Source organism: Thamnophis sirtalis, unplaced genomic scaffold, assembly GCF_051295495.1.
Source record: "Thamnophis sirtalis isolate CommonGarterSnake01/CBP01778 unplaced genomic scaffold, rThaSir2_p1.2 scaffold_3, whole genome shotgun sequence".
Lineage (NCBI taxonomy): Eukaryota > Metazoa > Chordata > Lepidosauria > Squamata > Natricidae > Thamnophis > Thamnophis sirtalis.
This window is the reverse complement of record NW_028261383.1, coordinates 168,387,860-168,411,084: the sequence shown is the minus strand read 5'-3', so window position 1 is coordinate 168,411,084 and position 23,225 is coordinate 168,387,860. Positions and strand designations below refer to the sequence as shown.

The 23,225-nt window shown below is 45.0% G+C and overlaps 1 protein-coding gene across 1 annotated transcript in view; it reads left to right on the top strand.

Annotated features, from left to right (window-relative positions):
• The window catches only part of PLXNA3 (plexin A3), a 94,639-nt gene that overhangs the window by 326 nt on the left and 71,088 nt on the right, over positions 1 to 23,225 (top strand). The window contains exons 2-7 of the mRNA XM_087710847.1: positions 1,583 to 1,640; positions 3,441 to 4,670; positions 5,008 to 5,190; positions 17,328 to 17,456; positions 19,625 to 19,725; positions 22,957 to 23,080. Of these exons, the coding sequence (XP_087566973.1) occupies positions 3,498 to 4,670; positions 5,008 to 5,190; positions 17,328 to 17,456; positions 19,625 to 19,725; positions 22,957 to 23,080 (1,710 nt within the window). The 5' untranslated portion in view covers positions 1,583 to 1,640; positions 3,441 to 3,497. The remainder of the gene's footprint in view (positions 1 to 1,582; positions 1,641 to 3,440; positions 4,671 to 5,007; positions 5,191 to 17,327; positions 17,457 to 19,624; positions 19,726 to 22,956; positions 23,081 to 23,225) is intronic.

Genomic DNA, 23,225 nt, shown 5'->3' with positions numbered 1-23,225 from the left:
AGGCCTCTCTGGAAAGGAGAGGAAAATGTGATATATTTGGACGGGGAGAATTTTACTGCAAGGTGGATAATAGAGAAGCTTGATTTAAATAGTGTATTGGAGAGTTTGTATTCTGAGTAGTGATTTCTACTTCTAAGAATTCTTTCTAAGTTGCCCCGGGTATTTCGCTGAATAAAAAGGGCAATTTGTATATATGGATTGGATTAATCTGAAGGCAAAGTATTGAACTTTAGACTAAGGTTCTAGTGTAATCCTATGTTGTTATTCATCAGCATCTATTGTGAGAAACCATGGTGGGTGTGGAGGATTGAATACGATTGAAATGCAACAGAGGGTACCGTAGGTAATACGAATATATTTGTGGCAAGGGAGTATATTCTGTGTCTGTGTTCAGTATTGCAGTCTTAGTGTCAATGAATATTGTTTGTTCTATGTGCTTGTTTGAATATTGTGGAGAAACCTCACAAATGGAGCCTTCCAAGTACCTTCAAACTCTTTCTTATCTCCAGATTTGGCCTATAGCTCAACTGTAGTGACTGGTATGCCTCTGTGGAAAATCCCATATTCTTGATTTATAAAATTTGATGATTTGGGATAAGAAAAGCAGATTTAAGGTGACTAGGGATTGTGGGATCTACCAATTAGAATAAGCAAAGCAGCAGAGACATCTCCTAATCTGACTTCTTCCCCTCTTTACTGAATGAGTTGGGGGGGGGGGTGTGTGGCACACAATCTTGGGAGTACACAAAAGCATGTTTGCGTGTCTGACCTACTTCTGAAACTGTTGATGCTCCTTTACAGACTATGTGATGGGCTGTACAAATACCTCTTGGTTTTAGAGCATGAATTCTTTGTGTGGTCCATAGGCCATTGATAGTCCAAGGAGAAAAAGCCCCCACCTCCTTACCCCATTGTTCACAGGCAAACGTTGCCTTAATTCTTGCCTTTCCACATGCGCTGGATTGTTGGCTCATGGGCTGAAAATTGGGTGATTGAAGTGAAGTCCTAAAATTCAGAAAATAGACTGCAACAAACATTTCTCAAGTGCAGCTATTTAACCTCAGTCCACATTTTCTGTGCTAATAACAATTTGGCATAAAGAACCCCAACATAAAAATGCTAATAAAATGATAAATATCTAAATAGATTTAAACATCCAATTCACCTCTAGACTTTTGGCACTCAGAGGTATCTACTAAAGAACTTCCTTGACCAGGAAATCTATTCTGAGAGTTGTTAATAGAGTACATACATTGAAGTAAAAAAGCAAAAAAAATAAATACTTAATTTTCGATTTGTGCAAAATTTAGTTTTAAAAAGCTTTTAGAAACAGCTTTTTGAAGCTGAATTTTAAATGAGAAAAAAAAACTTTGAATGAAAAAATAAAGAATGAGTTGTTCAGAGTCTCCCCATTTTCCAAATGTTTGTTCAGTGGTCAAGGCAAATACTTGGCTTGGGGTATTGAATTTAGAGAAAAAGAATATGAAAGCAGGATATTGCTATCTTTCTTGAAGTTTGTGAAAACTTTTTTATACTGTGAAGGAATGTGTGATATTTACTGCATGAGCTTAACTTTTGATAGGGCTTCAGTTGGATGGATTCTGAACGACAACTGTCTTGTTTGCTGGTTCCTATAAGCTGTAAGTATATAGTGTACTTTAATTACCAATTTGTAGAAATTCACTCCTGCTGTTCTCTTTCTCCTGTTACTTTCAATGTTCACAGTCAGATTCAGTCGTCTTTGTAAATCTGAGGACAATGTGAATTAATGCATGTGGAAATTTTAAAAGCGTGAATTTGTCCACACTAGGTGAGGAAAGATTTCTTTCCAAGTGTTTATGGAGATGGCGTAATACTGAGAAAGGTGAGAAGAGAAATAGGGGGAAAATATCTGAGTGGCATAAAGAGATTGTGAAGGCTATTAGCATGCACCTTGCTTGATTTCACATTATTTAACTATCTAGCTGTATGAATAAAAACTAATTTAGTGGAAAGTATTGTTGGAGTGGGTGGGAAAAGGTGGCATTTTTCTAATGGTTCATTCACACATGCCAAATTTTCCCTTGCTGATGGAACCCATTAATAGCAGTTAGACTTCAATAGCATGGCTTCTCCATTAAGCAATGGAGCTGTTTAGCTGAATAGTTCTTTGAGGTTTTCATTGTAAAGCATTGAAGGCAACATCATCCCCATCTCCATTGTGATCATGCACATCTGCTAGTGCACATGCGCAGCATTTAAAGTGGGTACAAACCTGTTGCAATATGAAACTGCTAGCATGGGAGGGATCTGAAATTATCCTGCGGCAATAATGGTGTGCATGTGATAATTGTGGGCCGTAGGTATAAAAGTGAATCCACAATGTGCAGCACAAGGAGGTTCTTCCTGCTTCATATATTTAAATGAAGCCCCCGGTGTGTATACTGAGAAGCCATGGCACTGGGGGATGGGTTGTAATTGGGACTCTACATGTGTATAACTGTAGTTCTGAGAAGGAAACAGCTGCTCAGGTGTGCAGTCTTTGCTCCTTTCATCTGACAGGTGCTATTGCTGGGTTTGGCTTTTCTAAGTTGTGGCAAGTATGCGCAGGAGAAATGCAGCACTGGTTCCACCACAAAACCACGGAGGACAAAATCGCGCTCGACGAAAGCGCGCATTTGACATCATCACAGCGCAACGAAAACATCGCGCTGTGATCGAAAAATGTAAAAATAAAGCGAAAACCTTACCCTAACCCCCCCAAACCTAAACCTAACCCTAAACCTAACCCTTAACCTAACCCTAAATCTAACCCTAAACGTAACCCTTAACCTAACGCTAAACCTAACACTAACCCTTAACCTAACGCTAAACGTAACCCTAACGCTCTAAACCTAACCCTAACCCTTAACCTAACCCTAACCCTAAACCTAACCCTAAATCTAAACCTAACCCTTACCTTTATGTGAATCGGCTTGCTTTAATTTTAATTTTATTTCAATTTTTAATTTTTTTCGTCGCGCTGTGATGACGTCAAATGCACGCTTTCGTCGAGCGCGATTTTGTCCTCCGCGGTTTTGACGGGTCACGGCAGCACTGACTTTCCTTCTCACTCATACTGGTAGGTGCTAGTGAGTAGCTGGACACTGGTGCTGTATGGAATAAGAAAAAGAGGGGTTGTTTTGGGGGGCAGTGCCTGTTCCTTTGGAGAAATGGGGCTCCATAGCTTAAGTTTTATGGGGCTGTCATGATGCATTCAGAACCTCTTGGGGCACATAGCTCTTTAGAGGAGTCCTAGATTGGTGAGATGAGCCCAACAGATCTTGTAAAACCATCACATGACACTGAGCTGTATATGCCACGAAGCCTTGAGTTCTATGCTTTTTATTTTTCTGTATTTCTTTTCTTTTTCACTTGCAACACCCATTGAAGCTGGACCTTAATCTCTGTCTCCCTTGCAGGCTGAATGATCTGCCTGTGCCTGGCCCTGCCTGACCCCAGGCAACTCCCCAGTGATCATGTGGTGGCTGCTCCTTCCTGTCACCATCGTGGCTGGTGTCCTGCTCTCCTGGCCACCCCCTGTTTGGGGCACCCGTGTCGTCTTCACGGTCACAGACATGGCCCTCACCCATCTGGCTGTACACCATGAGACCGGGGAGGTCTACTTGGGTGCCGTCAACCGCATCTACAAGCTCTCAGCCAACCTGACCCAGATACGGGCTCACACCACGGGGCCAGTGCCGGATGACCCCAGATGCTACCCTCCCCCAGGTGTCCGGCTCTGTGCCCATCGGCTCTCCCCTGCTGACAATGTCAACAAGCTGCTCCTGATTGACTATGCTGGCAACCGTCTTGTGGCCTGTGGCAGCGTTTGGCAGGGAGTATGCCAGCTCTTGCGGTTGGAGGACTTGGCCAAACTAGGGGAGCCTCACCAGCGCAAAGAGCACTACCTCTCGGGGGGCCGTGAACCAGATGCCATGGTCGGTGTGATTGTGGAGCAGCTGAGAGAGCCCAGCCAGTTCTTTGTGGGCACTTCAATCGGAGGACGTTCGGAGTATTTCCCCACACTCTCCAGCCGTCGGCTCACTCCTGATGCCACCAGCCCAGAGATGTTCAGCCTGGTGTATCAGGACGAGTTTGTGTCTTCTCAAATCAAGGTCCCTTCCGACACTCTCTCGCTTTACCCCGCCTTTGATATCTACTATGTGTCTGCGTTTGTGTCTGGCGGTTTCGTGTACTTCCTCACTTTGCAGCTTGACACCGCTCAGACGCCCCTCGAGCCCGCCGGAGGTCCCGTTGGCCCTGGCGCGACGGGTGGAGAGCGCTTCTTTTCATCCAAGATTGTGCGCCTGTGTGCCAATGACACAGAGTTCTACTCTTATGTGGAATTTCCTCTGGGCTGCTCCAAGGACGGGGTGGAATACCGTCTGGTCCAAGCGGCTCAGCTGGCCAAAGCTGGCCGACAATTGGCCGAGTCGCTGGGCATTGCAGAAGGGCAAGATGTGCTTTACGCCGCCTTCTCGCAAGGCCAGAAGAACAGGGCAGCACCACCCCGGGAGAGCCTGCTCTGCCTTTTCACGCTGGATGAAGTCAATCAACGCATCCGTGAGCGCATCCAGTCATGCTACCGTGGGGAAGGGCGACTCTCTCTACCGTGGCTTCTCAACAAAGAGTTGCCCTGCATCAACACGGTATTACACTATCGAGCATTCTCTGCTTCCTCATTTCCTACCTAATAATTGCCCGTTTCCATTCCTTTCTAAAATAAGAATCCCAGCCATTCCGGCCCTTGAAAATTGCTTTTCCTTTTCTTGGCTCTTGGCTCTTATCTTATCCCAAGGCTGCAGCTCAAACCTGGGAACTTTTGTTTGGGACCCTGTGGTTAATGACATACTTTGATAACTGGGGCACAAATAGTATCTGAGTAATATACACAGACAGGGGGCTTGTTGGATAACACTGTGTACTTAAGTTACTCATTCCCATGTGACGCTGACCCCCGTCTCCCCTTTTTTTGCGTCTTTCTAGCCCATGCAGATCAATGGCAATTTCTGTGGGTTGGTACTGAACCAACCCCTAGGAGGGCTGCAGGTCATAGAGGGACGCCCGTTGCTCCAGGAACAGACCGAGGGCATGGCCAGTGTTGCTGCTTATACCTATCGTGGCCATTCGGTCGTCTTCATTGGAACCCGTGCTGGCAACCTGAAGAAGGTCAGATTTTCTTCTTGGTGCCTGGGAAAGAGCTTGGGGTAGAACCTGAAAAGGATCAGTGGGAGGATGAAGGTGATGATTAAGGGCTGAAACAAATGTTCAGCGGCTTTCGCTTCCCCAGTGTTTCTATTTACCTCCCAGTAGAAGTTAAGAAACTTGTGTTTGTCCCCAGCTGGTGACATGGCTCTGTCTCAGTATACGTCGTCATTGTCTGCGCTCTGAGAGAAAGACGAGTAAAGAAACTTTTTTTTTGTTCCTTTATTTGTATGCCGCCCTTTTCCCTGGGGGGACTCAGGGCGGCTCACAATTCAAAAAGGGAGGGGGGGGGAAAGACAAACAGTATTCCAATATGGGAACAATACAACATATTAAAAGAGAGCACAACAGTCACACAATTCGGGTGGGGTTGGAATCTTAACCCCAGGCCAGCCGGGACAGCCAGATCTTCAAAACGGCGCGGAAGGATTGGAGGGTGGTGAGGGTCCGAATCTCCACGGGGAGTTCGTTCCAGAGGGTCGGAGCAGCCACCGAGAAGGCTCTCCTCCGGGTAGTTGCCAGTTTGCACTGGCTAGTAGATGGAATTCGGAGGAGGCCTAATCGATGCGATCGTATCGGTCTAGTGGAGGTAATTGGCAACTTAGTAGTAGCAAAGCCCTACTAGTAATTGGTAACTTAGTAGTAGCAAAGCCCTAGTAGCTATCTGCAAAACCATTTATTTAATAGCTGTGTTTACAATGGGCTGAAAATGTGAGTAAGGGGAGGGCTGAGCAATATTATATTATTTAAGGGAAAAATTGGATCAAATTTTATTTTCCTGCTACAACACATATGTCAGCATATGGATTTTTCCTCCTCTCCCTTATAATCCTCCAAAAACATCTTCGTAGGTGACTCAATGACAGAGCAAGCATTTTGTACATAGAAGTCCCTGTGGGTGTTACTCTTCTAGTCAATGCCAACTCTAGGGGGCAGTGCTCATCTTTGTTTCAAGGCCATGAGTCAGCGCTGTGCGAAGGCTTCTCTATGATCCTGTGGCCAGCATGATGTCACAGAGTGCTGTTTTTCTCCCCACTGGAGTGGTACCTATTTATCTATGCACATTTGCATGCTTTCAAACTACTAGGTTGGCAGGAGCTGGGGTAAGGATAGGAGTTCACCCCATCGCAGGGTGCTCGAATCTTAAACCTGGTCTGCCAGCTTTCTAGCCGATAAACACAGCAACTCAACCACTCAACAACATTGAGTGTCGCAACATTGCATAGAGAAAATTCCAGCTTTAACCCTAAATCTCCAAGTAAGCCTGAACTTCTGTCAATGTAAACTAGCTGTGCCTGATGTGGTGCCTTCTTGATGGACTGGGGCTACCATTCCCAGCCGGTGTGGCTACCCATTCCGTGAAAACAGTTGAGTTGGACCAGTGTTTGTAAATCTGAAGAACTCTCCAAATTCTCATCCATAATTACCCTGGTTTGGGAATTCTAGGCATTCAAGTCCATGCATCATTTAAGTTGCCCAGTTGTGGAAACCCTCAGCTAGATGGAACAATGCGATGACTAAGATAAACGAAGTGCTAAATAATATTAATAACCTAAATCAGATTTTTGCAAAATAATTAATATTCCCCAGAAGCTTCTCTTCCTGAGGGAGATCTCCTTCTGATACACTTGGAATTCTTGTTGTGGGTCAGTGGTGGGTTTCAAAAATTGTTCGAACCTACTCTGTGGGTGTGGCCTCCTTTGTGGGAGTGGCTTGCTGCCCATGTGACCAGATGGGAGTGGCTTGCCGCCCATGTGACCGGATATGAAGATGCCGACGACACTTGTCAGAACCACCTTAAATCACCCCCCACACAGCACTGGCATGCATAAGAATAGGATGTAAACTTGTTTTTTAAAAGGCATCTTTGGTTTGCGTTAAAACAACTTCGACACCCGCAAAGTTCTGATTGCACCACAAACGCAGTAGTCATCCTTACCTTTCACAGAGGCCCTGAGTTTTATAAATAGGAGCATGATAGTGTAGAATAATCCTATCCAAGGACCAGTGGTGGGTTTCAAAAATTTTGGAACCTCTTCTGTAGGTGTGGCCTGCTTTCCGGGTCCACTGGTGGAACCTCTTCTAACCGGTTCGGTAGATTTGACGAACCGGTTCTACCGAATAGGTGCGAACTGGTAGGAACCCACCTCTGTTGTGGGTGCCCTGGCAAAATAGCTGCCACGGCATGAGAGGCTACTCACCGGGCGCTCTTTTTCCAGAAGGCAAATTGCCGAGGTTTCTCCCCACTGAACTTGTAGGTGGGAAGGGGCATGGAACAGCTGAGTAAGCACACAGATAGTTTCTGTTATTCCCCCTCCTCTGACACCTTTGCAGAAGCCCCAGTGACTCCAGTCTCAGAAGGTTCCAGAGGAACCTCTGCAGTGGCACGCTTGCTCTCAGGCCTGTTCCTCTCCGCTTGCTGCAAGCAAGAGAGGAGTCATGGCTGTTACTAGCATCTCCCTCCCAGCTGCCATTAGTTACCAACTCTGCACAGTGTTGTGCCCAACAGTCTTGTCACATTAAATATTAACTGGGCAGAGAAGGAGTCGGCACTCCCCTCCCTTGTCTATCTGGGCAAAGGGAGAGATGGGGAGGGAAGATAAGAACAGCCGAGCTGGGAGATGAATGGTGTTGTGCTGCGCAAGAGCTGGGAAGGGGTGTGTGTGAAATCCAGACCTTGGGCTGGCAGAGGCTGAAGCGGAGGGCCATGGATACAGTTGGCAGAAGGTTCGGACTAAGAGGTGAATGGAATGGAGAACATCTCTTTGGTTTTGAACCTGAAGCTGATTGAAGTTCTGCCAAAGCATTCCAGGTTGGCCACAGCACCTCCTCCCATCCCTCAGCTGCTGCCAGTTGTGTCTCAGGAGACATGGCCCTCTGGCTCATCTGCCCCCACTCCTGATCTCCCCAGTAGGCCTTCTTTTCTTCCTCCCTCCTCTGCTGCCTCTCTGTTAGCCTTTGAGTCTGTTCTTTCCTGCAGTGGTCTCGGCAGCCAGAAACCACAGCCCAGCATGGTACATCCCACTGGATTACTCCCCTTTCCCGTCTCCTCGGTGTCCTGTCTCTGTTCAGCCACGGCTACCGATATGCGTAGACATCCTCGGGCTTCGATTCCCCCCCCCCCCACAGAACTCTGCCCAGGCCAAGGACTTCTTTGTCAACATCCAGATGGTGACTCCCGTTTCATTTATGGCACCCAGTCCCCCAGAAACTTAGGTTTAGGTTTGTTCGATTTATATGCCGCCCTTCTCCCAAGGACTCAGGGCGGCGAACTTGCCGACAAACTGTTCTTGCACCGTCCCTAATTCAGAGCTTGCAGAGTTAAAATACAATTTCCTTCTCCCTGAATCATTTTTGCCCTGAACTCAGCATTTCCTAACCCGATTTTGCAGCTTTTGAAGTGTGTATGCATGAGGCTGAGAGAGGGGATGGGAAATAGAATAGCCATTTGGAAGAAGGGAGACTGATGGGTTGGATCCGTCGGTGCCAAGGAGGAAAAAAGATTGTGAGCTAAAACCGGCGCAGAAATTATCCGGTTTTCATACTCGGGATTCAACGTGCACCGAAGTCTTGGCTTTCCAAAGCTTCTTTTAGATGATAAGATTCCATCACTGAAGCACATGAGCCTATTTAGTGCCTATTAACATGAGCAGATGTATTTCCCCATCGTTATTGTTCGGTTGTTTGCAGTCAAAGGTGTCTTAGAAAGCTCTTCAGCTTAATCAGATCAGCTTATCACAAGGCAAATATGAACTCCAGCATCTCTCATTATAAAAATTAAATGATGGCTTAGACGAATATGTGTCTGGACTTTCTTATATACATAGCTACTTTGACAGTCCAGATTTTAACAATTAATCTCTTAGCTTTTCGTTCTGCTCAGATTGATCTCTAAGGAGGAGAGGACCAAGGTGCATTTTTTTGGCTTCTGGATTGAACTGGTTTTTTTTGGGGGGGGGACAGCCCAATTCCCATCCCTTTTACCCTCTTCATCCCAGCTGTGAATTCAGTTTTGAAAGGCGGGGGGGGGGAGAGGGAGAGTTCCCCTGGAGGCTGTGGCATCTGGTCACATGGAATTGAGTTACAGTTTGCTTATATGTGCATTGGGGGTGGAGGAGAAATGCTGTTTAAACTTTTGAACCTCTAGCAGGGAGCATGAGGGGAGGTCGTGACCCCCTTCTGTTCTTCATGCAAATGGTAGAGATTCAATTAGGATGGCAGGAGGCCGGGTGGTAGCCTGCCCGTGTGTCTTTGCCATTCCCAGAGCTCCCGCGAGTTGTCTTCAGTACACTAATTGCCTTGTTGCTGCCTAGCCTGGAGCCTTACGCTGGAGGTGACCTGCCTGTTCCCTCAATCAAATCTGAAAAGGACCATTATCCTACTCCTTGGGGCTGGGGAAAAGGGGGAGCTGAATCCAAATTCCCAGCTCCATAACTGTACTGACCCAGGGGTCTTGTCCTTATATGTGTGGGAGGCTCAATGGAGCTTTGTTGGTCAGGATGAAAGACCCTTTGAGCTTTCTCTTCCAGGCCAGCATGGGTCTCCTTCCCATTGTGAGTACCGTCACCTTCAAACGCAGACGAGGCAGATATGTCTACTTTCCACCTTGGTTGATGGAGATACCATGCCCTGTAGGATCGGTGTAGGAAGTAGCTCCATCCCATCACCCACCTCAGGGTTGGTATTTACTTACCTTCCAGAGGTGGGTTCCTACCAGTTCGCACCAGTTCGGTAGAACCGGTTCGTCAAATCTACCGAACCGGTTAGAAGAGGTTCCACCAGTGGACCCGGAAAGCAGGCCACACCTACAGAAGAGGTTCCAAATTTTTTTTGAAACCCATCACTGACACACACACACACACACACACACACACACACACACACACACACACTCACTCACACTCAGAGAGAGAAAGAGAAAGAAAGGAAGAAAGAAAGAAAGAAAGAAAAAGTGAGAGAGATGAAAGAAAAAAAGGAAAAGGACAGAGAGACAAAAGGAAGGAAAGAGAGAGAGGGAGAGGGAGAAAGAAAACACATGGCCGGCAAGCCACTTCCACCAGGTCACATGGCCGACAAGCCACTCCCACAAAGGAGGCCACACCCACAGAGTAGGTTCGAAAATTTTTTGAAACCCACCACTGTTACCTTCCCTACCGGTTCGCAAATGTGAGCGCACGCGTCATGTCTGCGCATGCGCTCTGCCTTCCACACATGCGCTTTGCCTAAAAAAAAGGGCCTAAATGGGATGCCATAGAGCCAGGGCGGATGGGCGAGGCCAACCACCATTTCCGCTACTGGTTCGGGCAAACTGGTCAGAACTGGCAGATATACCATCTCTGCCCCATCTCCTCTGTAACGGGAGCTACTTTCTCCCCAAACTTGCTTATATTGACCTACCTGAAAAGGTTATGGGTAAATACTGAAGTTTTATCAAAATGGCGTCCTAGCCTAGAGCGCCACTTCCTGCCACTGCAAAGAGAAAGGAATGCAACATTAAGAAAAGAACCAGGCAGAATTGCGTAACGTGCTAATACGTCAAATTAGAAGTACACATGCCAATTTGGAAATGCGTAATGTGGACGCCTATTGCACTCTAGTCTGATGTCCAAAGGCTGACCTCAGATGGACAACTTCAATTCCCACCCTGTATTCTAAATTCTTTGTCTTTAAATTTAATTTGCACACGGCAGCCCTTCAAAAACTGAACTGCCCCGAGTAAAGTGGAATAATATAATAGATAGTCCAAACTTGGGCTAAAGAGGATTGAATTCTTCGTTTCCTTCAGTGCTCTCCTCCCCACATTGTCTGTGGTTTCATTTTTGGGAGATTACCCACTTGTCAGGAATCGCAACTTCTCTTTCTCATCTAGCCTTAGTTAATCTAGTGCGTGGCACGACAAAACCGCGCTCGACTAAGCCGCGCCTGATTAAACCATGTCGCTGATGTCATCAACAGGGCGACAACAGCGAGCGCGGAGAAAGAAGGGCGCTTTAAATAGCGCTTTGAAAGCAAGCCGATTCAACTTAAGGTAAGGGTCAGGTTTAGGGTTAGGTTTAGGGTTAGGTTTAGGGTTAGGTTAAGGGTTAGGGTTAGGTTTAGGGTTAGGTTAAGGGTTAGGATTAGGTTTAGGGTTAGGTTTAGGGTTAGGTTTAGGGGGGTTAGGTTTAGGTTTAGGGGTTAATTTTAGGTTTAGCATTTACAGCGTGCTTCTGTCTCCGCGCTGTTGTCGCCCTGTTGATGATGTCAGCTACGCGGTTTCGTCGAGCGCGGTTTAGTCGAACGCGGTTTTGTGGTGGAACCAATCTAGTGCCCGCTATACATACTGAGGTTACAACTTCTAGATTTCTCAGACTGTATGCCTATCTTCACCACTGGCATTGCCCCCTGGGTGGCTGGGAGGGTGCTGTGCTCCCTACACCTCTGAAAGCAGAAGATTCTTTTTTTTTAATAGAACAAAGCTTAGGAAAAAATGATGTTCCTCCCCTCCCACTTCCCTTCCTCTCCCCCTCCCCTCCCTCTCTCCTTCCCTTCCCTTCTCCTCTCTTCCCCAGCCATGAAAGCTGGACTTTTTTGATGCCGAAGAAGCATGTAATTTATACTGCCTTAATTTACTAGGAAGCTTTTTTTTTTACTGTTTAATCCTTTCCCAGTTAAATTACTCTTCTGCTTTGTTGGAAGTGGTACCCTCCAGATGCCTTGGGATACAGACGATTGGCGCTATTATTCAACACATCTGCAACATCCCATTGTGGAAGGTTTTATTAACGTCCATCAAGTTTTATTCCCATTTATCAGGAGCTGGATCTGTGCATTTGATGTGTGTGTTAGGCACATCTGGGCACACGGCGCCACAGAATAGCTACTCTTCCCTCCAGTAATAGTTTCTCTCCAGCTCATCAACATGTCTGAATCGGATTAAGTTGCAGCTGTTCCATAATGTACGAAATTTTGGCTCTACTGCATGACTGCACTTTTTTTATTAAGTTTGAGAGAAAGGAAGCTATTATGTCCCATTTGCTAACACCCTGGTTCAGAAGACATTCCAGGCCTGGCTGTTTATTAGGGTTGGTCAGCCCTTTAGATTCAAAGGGAGAAACGTGATTCGGAGCGCATTACAGACAACATTGTTTAGAATGTCTTAAAGCAAGTGGATATTTTCCCAGGATTGTTTGACAGTTGTGGAGGTAGAAATCCAGAAAAAGATGTAGCTGTTTTAAGGTATCTCTAATAGGTACTACGTACAAACTACATACTGTACGCCCACAATCTGCGCCACCTTAGGAGCCAAGGTGGCGCAGTGGTTAAATGCAGCACTGCAGGCTACTGCTAGATCAGCAGGTCAGTGGTTCAAATCTCACCGGCTCAGGGTTGACTCAGCCTTCCATCCTTCCGAGGTGGGTAAAATGCGGACCCAGATTGTTGGGGGCAATATGCTGACTCTCTGTAAACCGCTTAGAGAGGCCTGAAAGGCCTATGAAGCGGTATATAAGTCTACTGCTATTGCTATTACTGCTACAATCAAATTTCTCCTTACAAATCTGGATTCTCTATAGCTGTACTCGTGACACACATTTTAAAAGAATATAAATAGAGCAGACAACATAAAATTTTATAAGTAACTCCCCAAGCAGATACCAAAGTTATGTTTTTTTTGGTTTTATACCCTGTTTCCCGCTAAATAAGACCCAACTGGAAAATAAGTCCTAGCACAGTGTTTCTCAACCTTGGCGACTTTGAGTCCTGTGGACTTCAACTCCCAGAATTCCTCAGCATAGCTGGCTGGGGAATTCTGGGAGTTGAAGTCCACAGGACTTAAAGTCGCCAAGGTTGAGAAACACTGTCCTAGCATGATTTTTCAGGATGCTCATAATATAAACCTTATCCCCAAAATAAGACTCAGTTAAGATCGTCAACCAGACGGATGCATTTAGTACTGTATTTCCCAGAAAACAAAGCAACCATAAAATAAGCCTCAAGGCATCTTTTGGAGCAAAAATTAATATGAGATATATTAATAGAAGATTAATATAAGTCTTATTTTCGGGGAGTTGCGATATTAACCAACTGCATCCCAGTTATTCTCGGTTCCTCTAAGAATGTTGTATTTTCAGTGCAACTTTGAATTCAAATAAATCTGTGCAAAAGTTCTCAGGGACAGATGAATTAACAATATTGGAGAAGCACAATAATCCAGTTTTTTTGTACATTGACTCTAATCATAAAGATAAAATTATTTGTGTATTTTCAAGCTTGTCGGTTTCATAATTGTCTATTCTTTCCTGAAAAATTATGCCAATTAGGAGTGCATAAAATGCATTTCGATTGTAGGTACTTTCTCTAACAACTTGCCCTTTATAAACACACGCGGCTTTGTTTAGAAGGCAGTGCAAAATTTGGAGAGGTTTTCAACCTATTTGTAGTCCAGCTGATTCATTAAAAAAGAAGGCAGTCCTCAATTTATGACCATAATTAACCCCAAAATTTCTGTTGCTAAGTGAGACAATTGTTAAGAGAGGCAAAATTCTGAAATCATACATGGGGGAGTTGGGCAGATTAAGGAAAGCTAGAAAGTCCTGAGGATTGAGCAACTGAGTCTGCTGTAGAGAACAAATGAGTATAATATGCTGCACTGATAAAAGCACTTCTTCTGCCTAGGGTAATTTAGGAAGATGAGTGGGATGGGAGATTAAATAATGATCATTAGTGCGAGAATAAGGTATCGCAAGCATAAAAGTGCTTCTCACAGCTATTTTATGCAATATGGGAGATGAATCCTCTCATTCCTCCACTGTTTCCAATTTCCCTTTGTAGGGCTGGGTGGAAAAGCAAGATATTTTGCTTTGTAATGTAATTGCAAAGCTTTAAAAATATTGTTCGGTGAAATGAGGTATTCCCTTATTGAACCCAAAACAAAATTAGATAGCTAAGAAATAAAAATAAAACAAAATTGGAGTCTATTAAGGCCCATGAATGGTTCCAGAGATTGAAAGAAGAGTATTGAGTTGCCAGATGGTATCTGAGCCCTCGGCTTCCTGAGAGGGCCAGTGTAACATAATGGTTAAGGTGCTGGGCTAGAAACCAGGAGATTGTGAATTCTAGTCCTGTTTTGGGCATCTTTGGGGAATCTCGGACCAGTCTTTCTCTTTCTCAGCCCTAGGAAGTAGGCAATTACAAACCATCTCTGAAAATCATTTGCAAGGAAATGCATGGATTGTCCATGGAATTGCCAAGAGTCAAGATTGACCTGAAGGCACAGAAAGGAAATAGAAAGAACTGCTTCCCCGGAGTTGCACTGTCACGCTCTGGGGCCATTTTGAAAAGTGTCTGCTAAGCTCCATCTGAATTCTATGGAAGACGGGAAGAGGCTTTTGGGAATTTGCCAACTCTTACATGCATTCAGCTTCCCCTTTGTGATATATAGCTAGGGACTGGAAGATAACATTTTTTTTTTACGAACAATGGTGTAAACCTGAACTAACCTGTGTTTTTTCCCCCCCTAGCTTTGGTTTAAACAATTAAACAGCCCTTTATCCAGGGTTACCGTTTTACAGGAAATGTGTGAAGAATAGAAGGGGCCCCAACGGTTGGATTTCTGAAAATACTAGGATAGTAGTATACTTCAGTGTCAGAAATCAATCTCTTGAATTTACCAGTAATTGCTAGAAATTCAGATTGTGTAAGCCTTGGAAAGGATTGATGTTTAATAAAAAGCAGCCTGTTTTTCACTTGCCATGGACCTAACTTCCTCTCCAGAACTGGCACAATGTAAAAAATAAATAAATCACGGGAGTATTAATCACCCACTGTTTTCACACAGAAGTCACTTTGGTTAACTTCTGCAATTCTGTTGGTATCCAAATATTTTGCTTATTTTTAATTTGCCAAGCCAAGCAGCATGCGAAGAGCAAGACTGCTGGACTGAATTAAAGCACACTAAAACAAACCAGATAGGGAGATAATTTAACTCAGTGCCTGTCACTTCTTCTGCTCCTCCCTTGTGCTGTTTCCCAAATGCCTAAAAAAAACACCATGGCGGGGCGCTTTAGAATAGCAATTTCAACTGTAAGAGTCTTGCCCTTCCTCAAAATTGCTTGTCATCACCTCATAATGCCAACCCAAATGGGGGAGGCTCACTTTTTCCAATTGTTCATCTGCTATTTATCAGTGGCCTCCTTCCTTATGAACGCCACATATCGTAGGGATGATTCAAACACCTGTCAGTTCAGCTTCCATAGGATCAAACTTCAACCCTTCCCCCCAAGCACTAAAAAAAAAGGAAAGAAAAAAAATTGTCATGATGGCATGCATAGTTTATTAAATAAAAATAAATAAAAGCAACCACATTCATTTATTTAAATAATCAAAAGTCAATAAAATATGTTTAAAAAATGCAGATTGGTTATCTCACATAAGCTCAATATATTTTAGAGCTGTTATAAAGACAAATGCTATCCTTTTTCTCGTGACCTGACAAATGCACGCACGACAAAACCGCGCCGACAAAACCGTGGCGCTAAAACCGCGACGTCATCAACACACCGACAACAGTGCACCGACAGAAGCGCGATTTAAGTTAAAGTAAGAGTTAGGGTCAGGCTCAGGGTTAGGGTTAGGGTTAGGTTTAGAGCGTGCTTCTGTCGGCGCGCTATTGTTGGAGCGCTTCAGCGCTCATTTGTCAGCGCGGTTTAGAACTTACGGTTTTGTCACCGCGGTTTTGTCGGGCGCGGTTTTGTCGGTGAACCCTTTTTTCTATGAACAGTAAGGGTTGAGGTTAGGACTCCCTATTGCATTGATATTTCATGCAATCCTTGAATTAGGAGGAGCACACAAATGCACAACTTTAACTTTTTTTTAAAAGTGTGATAGCAGGTGATGACAATCTTGGCTACTTGCATGTTTTTCAAGTGGGAAAGCTGTTAAATGCACCTGATGGTTATAACTCACACAGCAAAAAAGTGGGGTGTACTTTGTGATCCTGTAAAACAGGTCATATAAAAAAGTTTGGAGATTACAAGATTGCCAAGGAGTACAGCATACACATTTTAACTTGGATTTGTAACTTGTAAGTTTGTTTCACTTATTTATAAAGTGTTTTTAAAATAAGGAATTTTATTTTAATTGACTGCCAGTGTCTTTGGATCGTATGATTTGAATCCATAGCTTCACAGAGGAAACTACTACACGCCACACAATTGCCACCATATGCAATTCGTTCCATTATCGCATCATTATTATTTTAGTAAAACTTCTAACTCATGGGGCTAGTTATATTGAAATGTTTTGCATTCGTGACAACTTGGTGAGGTAAATCATTTTTTTCTCATTTTAACATGTGTAAAAATATAAGATTATGGAATCTATCTGTAAAGTGCAGTTAAAGAAAATGAAGGGGAAGCTGCTTTTAGGTTTTAAATTTTATCCATTGAATCTATTTTTCCTATATGACTTGCATGGAGGAACTACGGCCATCCAGGAGTTGTCAGAAATCATCAAAATTGTAAAATTATAAGTCTTATTATAAGGAATAATGGAATTTGGGACTCCAAAAATACCCCAATTATGTACTTGCTAAACCAGTCCTTTAAAAAATTTCTACTGACATACTATTCTTTCTTTCTTTCTTTCTTTCTTTCTTTCTTTCTTTCTTTCTTTCTTTCGTTCTTTCATTCTTTCTCTCTCTCTCTCTCTCTCTCTCTCTCTCTCTCTCTCTCTCTCTCTCTCTCACACACACACACACACACACACACACACCGAGAGATATTTCATTTTCAATAATCCCTCCTCTCAGATACAGGATTTTTCATGAGGAATAGCCCTGACTCATTCCTTTCTCAAAGGTCTAGACTATATTATTTTCCATTTGTAATCCTGTACTTTGCCAATATTTCCTCTTTTCTCTTTCTTGCCAAGAAAACGTTAGAAAAGAAAAAGACGAAATAGCTGCACTACCTTTTGAAGAATGGCTTTAGGAGCCATTTTTGTCAAGAGAGCCTCTATTCCTGGTAGGGATGGAAGGGGGTGTAGGGGGAAACCATGTCCTGCTCTTCATCCTTCCAATTTGGAGAGGGACAAAGAGCTGCTTTTGTCATTACACCCAACAGGTTCGTGTGGACAATCCGGATGAGGCCCATCTTTATGAGTCTGTGCCGGTGGTGCCTGGAGAGCCCGTGCTCCGTGACATGGTCCTGAGCCCTGACCAACGCTACCTCTATTTGCTCAGTCAGAGACAGGTGAGAGCCTAAGGGAAATGGGACAGGCAGCAGCTTCTGTTGTACCTTAGCTAGGAAGGAGAAGAATAAGCCACTGGTGGGAAATCGATTGACGACGGGTCGTCCTGAAGAAAGTCTGTCTATGTGGTCACTAAGAATAGACCTAACTCGATGGCACTTAATCAGGGATTTTGACTCTCCATGTATGCGGTATTGGATTTCAACTCCCATCAAACTCCACCAGGGTGGCATCTGGCAGGAAGAGAGAAATTGTAATACAGACCAACTAGGAACAACTGGTTAAACTGATCTGGGGGGGAAAGGGCTTTTATTTTTGTTCATTGATGGATTGATTGATTGTTGGCTGCCTCGCTAGCTGCCAGGTTTCATTCCAGGAGCAGAAGACAGAGAAGGCTTGCAAATCAGTCGTTTTCTTTGGAGAGATTCCTGAATGCTTTTTTGCACGGAGAGGCGGATTTTTAAATCTCATCACTAATGATGCTGTCTAATAATAATGATATTATCAATACTATTGTTAGACAACATCATTAGTGGTAGGATTTCTGCTCTACCTTCCCATGCCAAAAAAGACATTCTGGGTATCTATTTATGTGTTTTGCATATAGATATAATTGCATTTTTAGAAAATCCATATCTGTGTAAATAATGGCATTTTAAAAGTTATTTATTGCTCCCTTTTAAACTCCCACTCCCCTCTTTCAGCAGATCTGTACTCACCTTAGAAGAGTTGGAGCTTTATTTCAGTACCTTTAAAAAAAAAAATTTAATAGCTGCATTGTAACCCAAATGAGTTTAAGCTTTAGGGAGGTGTGTGCCATTCAGCATCAGCAATAGAAATTGGGGCAAGATAACGGTGCATACATTTCAATGTGTTTAAAAGGTGAAAATGAAGAGTGACTGTGAAGATTATTTCATTTTTCTAAGTGGGGTGGGAAAATCCTTTCCACACTGCTATGGCCAATTAAGGTCGGGAGCATAAGACAAGGTGCCCTGGGCAGGACTGAATAGACGAATGAGGTCTCTTCTCGATAGACCTGATGCCTATAAATGTAGGGAGTCAGGGATTCCGTGAACGTTGCGGTTTTTTTTACCGTGAATGAATTATTCAAATAGCAAAATGCAAAGAATGTATAAAACACAGATGCTGGATTTGAAGGAAGAAGGTTTGAGGGAGATGGGCAAATGTGAGACCGAGGGCTGCTGGGTATATGTGTATTTGTTACCTACTTTCCTAGGATAACCAGATCGGTGCTGTAAAAATCTAGAGAAGTACTCAATGGCAGCAAAAGGGAGATGGGGATACCGAAAACCCCTTACTCTTTCCTGCCGCATTTTTACCATGGTTCATACTTTCCGTGACCCGTCAAAACCGCGGTCCACTAAAGCGCGCTCGACGAAAGCGCGTACCTGACGTCATCAGCAGCGCGACGAAAAAAATTAAAAATAAATTAAATTAAAATAAAATTAAAGCAAGCCGATTCACATAAAGGTAAGGGTTAGGGTTAGGGTTAGGGTTAGGTTAAGGGTTAGGGTTAGGTTTAGAGTTACGTTAAGCGTTAGGGTTAGGTTTAGCGTTAGGTTAAGGGTTAGGTTTAGGGTTAGGTTTAGGGTTAGGTTAAGGGTTAGGTTTAGGGTTAGGTTTAGGGTTAGGTGTAGGGTTAGGTTAAGGGTTAGGTTTAGGGTTAGGTTTATGGTTAGGTTAATGGTTAGGTTTAGGGTTAGGTTTAGGGTTAGGTTTGGGGGGGTTAGGGTAAGGTTTTCGCTTTAATTTTAAATTTACCGCTCACAGCGCGATGTTTTCGTCGCGCTGTGATGACGTCACGGACGCGCTTTCGTCGAGCGCGCTTTAGTCTACCGCGGTTTTGTGGTGGAACCCATACTTTCACTCGGATCTGGTGGTCCTGCTCTTGCCTCAGAGAGGACTCACTTTTTTTCACTCCTGAAGCCCAGGCAAGGATTCAACAAGTGCCTTTCTGTATAGCAGAATAATTCTGCTTCCTTCATTTTGACTCTTTACGTTGGGGAAGAAATCCCTAGCCCGAGATAATACACCCGGAGGGTGCCAGGCTAGTGAAGGCTCTGGGGAAGCTCCAAAGTGGATGAATGAGCAGGGGTGGGGTGGGGGGGGAAAGGTCTGCAGATGTGTATTGATACAGCTCTTCCCTCAGGTGGTGCAGCTTCCTGTGGAGAATTGTGGGCAATATCTTTCCTGTGCCGATTGCTTGGGCTCCCGAGACCCACACTGTGGCTGGTGTGTCCTGCACAATAGGTGAGAGATCATGCTCCTTTCTACCTTCAACTATGCAAGTTGGGAGGAAGAACCCTTTTTTTGTTTTTTTTCGTTTTTATAAATGTTTATTTTAAACACATAAGCACATCAACAGAAACAGACACATGACTTAAAAACAACATAGGAACAAGAAGTTCCGTCGTATATCATACAGCAGTTCCGTATCGGTTTCTTTGCAGTTAGTGTTTTCCCTTCTATACATTTCTATCTTGCGTTCATAATCTCCTTATTCGTTATCCATTTTTATGTACAATTCTTTGTTTATTTATACTTGGCTGCTTATGACCAAATATTATTTACCTATGTTGTGCTTTATATTTTTACCGTCATTTATTCTCTTACATACAGTTATAGGTATACATTCACATAGTTATTCTTTTTCTTTGCCATTCTTATACTTTTGTTATTCCATTTAAAAGGTTATAAGGTATAGTTTGGAATGCTTTGTTTACCATCCTTCGCACCTGCTATGACACCACCTTATTTTCTCTTTCTTTTCTTTTCTCCCTCCCTTCCTTCTCTACTTCCTTCCTTCTTCCTCTCCATCCCCTTCTTCCTTCCCTTAACTCTCCCCTACTCCTACCCTCTTTCTTCTCCTTCCTACCCTCTCTCCTTCTCTTTCTAGGGAGGAAGAACCCTTGATCTGCCATTCCTATCCCACCCACCCCCCCATTCTTCTTGCGCTTTCACCCAAGTCTGGGGGGCAAAGCAGGGAGGAGGCAGCCGGTTGCACTCTTTCCTCTCCCCTGCCCCCTTTATCTGAACTCTGCAGGAGCTTTAATCCTATTAAAGCTGCCAGCACTCAGCTGACTAGGCGGGAAGAGTAAGTGGAGGTTGAGGGTGCAGGCAAAGGGGCCGAAGCAGCTCTCCTTCCCCAACTTGGAAAGAGAAGGAAGATTTTTTTCTCTTTCCTCCTGCTCTCCCCCCTCCCCTCCCCAATCCTTTGCTGGCTATGGCATTGCAAAGGATGAGGAAGATGCTTCTGTGCTCCCTTCAGAAGGAACGTTGGTCCTTGTTTCCTACATCAATGTTGGGTTCCTACCAGGGGTGGGTTTCTCGCCCCGTTCCAACCAGTTCGGTTGGAACGAGGCCGGCGGCGTCCTCGCGCATGCGTGCAGCGCGCGCGTGCACATGCGCGGTGCACGAATGCGTACTAGCGTCTGTGCGATGCTCCAGCTGCTCCTGGAGGATTGCGCAGGCGCTGGATACGTCCTGCTCATGCGTGGAAGCGCAGACTTTGTCAAAACCGGGTAAGGAGCGGGTGCGTGGGCGCGCGCAGGCCCTTCGCCGTTCCCGGAAGTTACTTACTTCCGGGTTCGGCGACCAACCGGTTCGCAGGGACCGCCGCGAACCGGTTGAAACCCACCCCTGGTTCCTACCCCACGGAAGGGGCAGTGCATAACATGGGTTGGGGAGGGGGAGACGCAAGAGGCAAGAGGGGGGAAGAAAGCAACCTTTCCCCCCTGCCCTGCAGAAGCCCCTCACTGTGTCTCTCCTTAGCAGATGTTTTTCTCACCCTCCGTCTCTTCTCCCTGTCTCAACACCTGGTGCTGCAGCTTGCACCTCCTTCCTTAATATAGACTATGTGATAACACTTAGAAGGTGCGGGGGGGGGGGGAGGAAAGCAGAGGTGACACTTCTTCCCCCCAAGCAATGGTGCAGTCGGGGAGGGTGGGGCGGGGGGGGGGGAAGAAGCAGGAAGCGTGCAAAAAAGTGAGAAGTGCTTATGCCTCCCATCCTCAGCCGAAGCGTTTCCACCTTGTGTGCAAGCTGTGGGCTTTCACTCCCCTTTCCTAACCCGACCAGATCTCATTTCATCCAGGATGATCTCACTGATATTGTCCCTTTATTGGGATTGTTGCGGGGGGGGGGGGAGGATTAGGATTACTTGCATGCTGCCCTTCCCCGCCCCATCCCGCTTGCGAATGTACGGTTGCTGTCATCCTTTCTCCAGGCAGGCGCCTGAGTCCCCAGATCCCTGAGCAACCTTGGTTCCTTCTAATGTTAACAAGCCTCCGGGGCCCCTGAGCGGAAGCAGCAGGTCTTCATTACAGTCCCCAGGCTGACTTCCTCCCTCCTCCCCTGGTGGGTGCACTCTCACATGCTTAAATTACCGAGCCTTGCTTTTATTGCCCCCTCCCTTTTGATCTCAGTTTTCTGCCAACTTTCCCACACAAGATGTCTTTCCTATGCCTGGATTTACCGTATTTTTCAGAGTATTAGACGCACCTCTTTCCCTCCCCTAAAAGAGCGTGGAAATATTGGTGCATCTTATATACCAAACACAGCCTCCCGAAGCCCCGCATCCCATGTTTGCGGAAATTGGGCAAAAAAACGGAGGTGTTTTTGCCTTCTCCCGGCCCTGCTGAAGTCTGCAGAGTGCTCCTGGGGGTTCCACCACAAATCCGCGGTAGACTAAAGCGTGCTCGACGAAAGCGCGTACATGACGTCATCACAGCGCGACGAAAACGGCACGCTGTGAGGGGTAAATTTAAAATTAACGCGAAAACCTTACCCTAACCCCCCCAAACCTAACCCTAAACCTAACCCTAAGCCTAACCCTTAACCTAACCCTAAACCTAACCCTAAACCTAACCCTTAACCTAACGCTAAACCTAACACTAACCGTTAACCTAACCCTAAACCTAACCCTAACGCTTAATGTAACCCTAAACCTAACCCTAACCCTTAATCTAACCCTAACCCTAACCCTAAACCTAACCCTTACCTTTATGTGAATCGGCTTGCTTTAATTTAATTTTAATTTTAATTTAATTTATTTTTAATTTTATTTGTCGCGCTGCTGATGATGTCACGTACGCGCTTTGATCGGGCGCGCTTTAGTGGACCGCGGTTTTGACGGGTCACACTTCTGGGGGCTGGGGAGAACAAAACCCTTCTTATTTACTGTACCCCTTCAAAATCTGGTGCGTTTTATACACCGGTGCGTCTTATAGTCTGAAAAATACGATAGTTATGAGTTGGGTTGCCAGTATGGCAATTCCCCACCGTCCCACCCTCAGTGGAGATCTCCAATATATACATTCTGTCTCACGGTCCCTTCCGCTGACTGACCCCCCAACCCACCAGGAGTTTTTGCGTCCCACTAAAGGAGAAGGAGAAGCTGTTAAGAGGAATAGAGGAAGGTATAAGGTTGTGCAGACTTCTCTCATTTTGCTCCCTACCCCGTTTTGGTTTCTCTGCCCTCAGGTGCTGTAGAGAAAGCGAGTGCCCCCACGCTGCAGAACCCCACCGCTTCACGGCATCTCTGGCACAATGTGTGCAATTGCTGGTTGAGCCCAGTAATATCTCAGTGACAGAACCTAGCATTGTGGTGAGTCTCTGCTCCCTCCTGCTGGCCTTTTTGAACATCTGGCTCCCCCCCCAATCCTGCTGGTTAATTGTTCTTTATCTCCTTTTTTGTTTTTCTCTGACTGTCTTTTCTCTCTGTTATTGGTCTTTTTTTTTTGTCTTCTGTG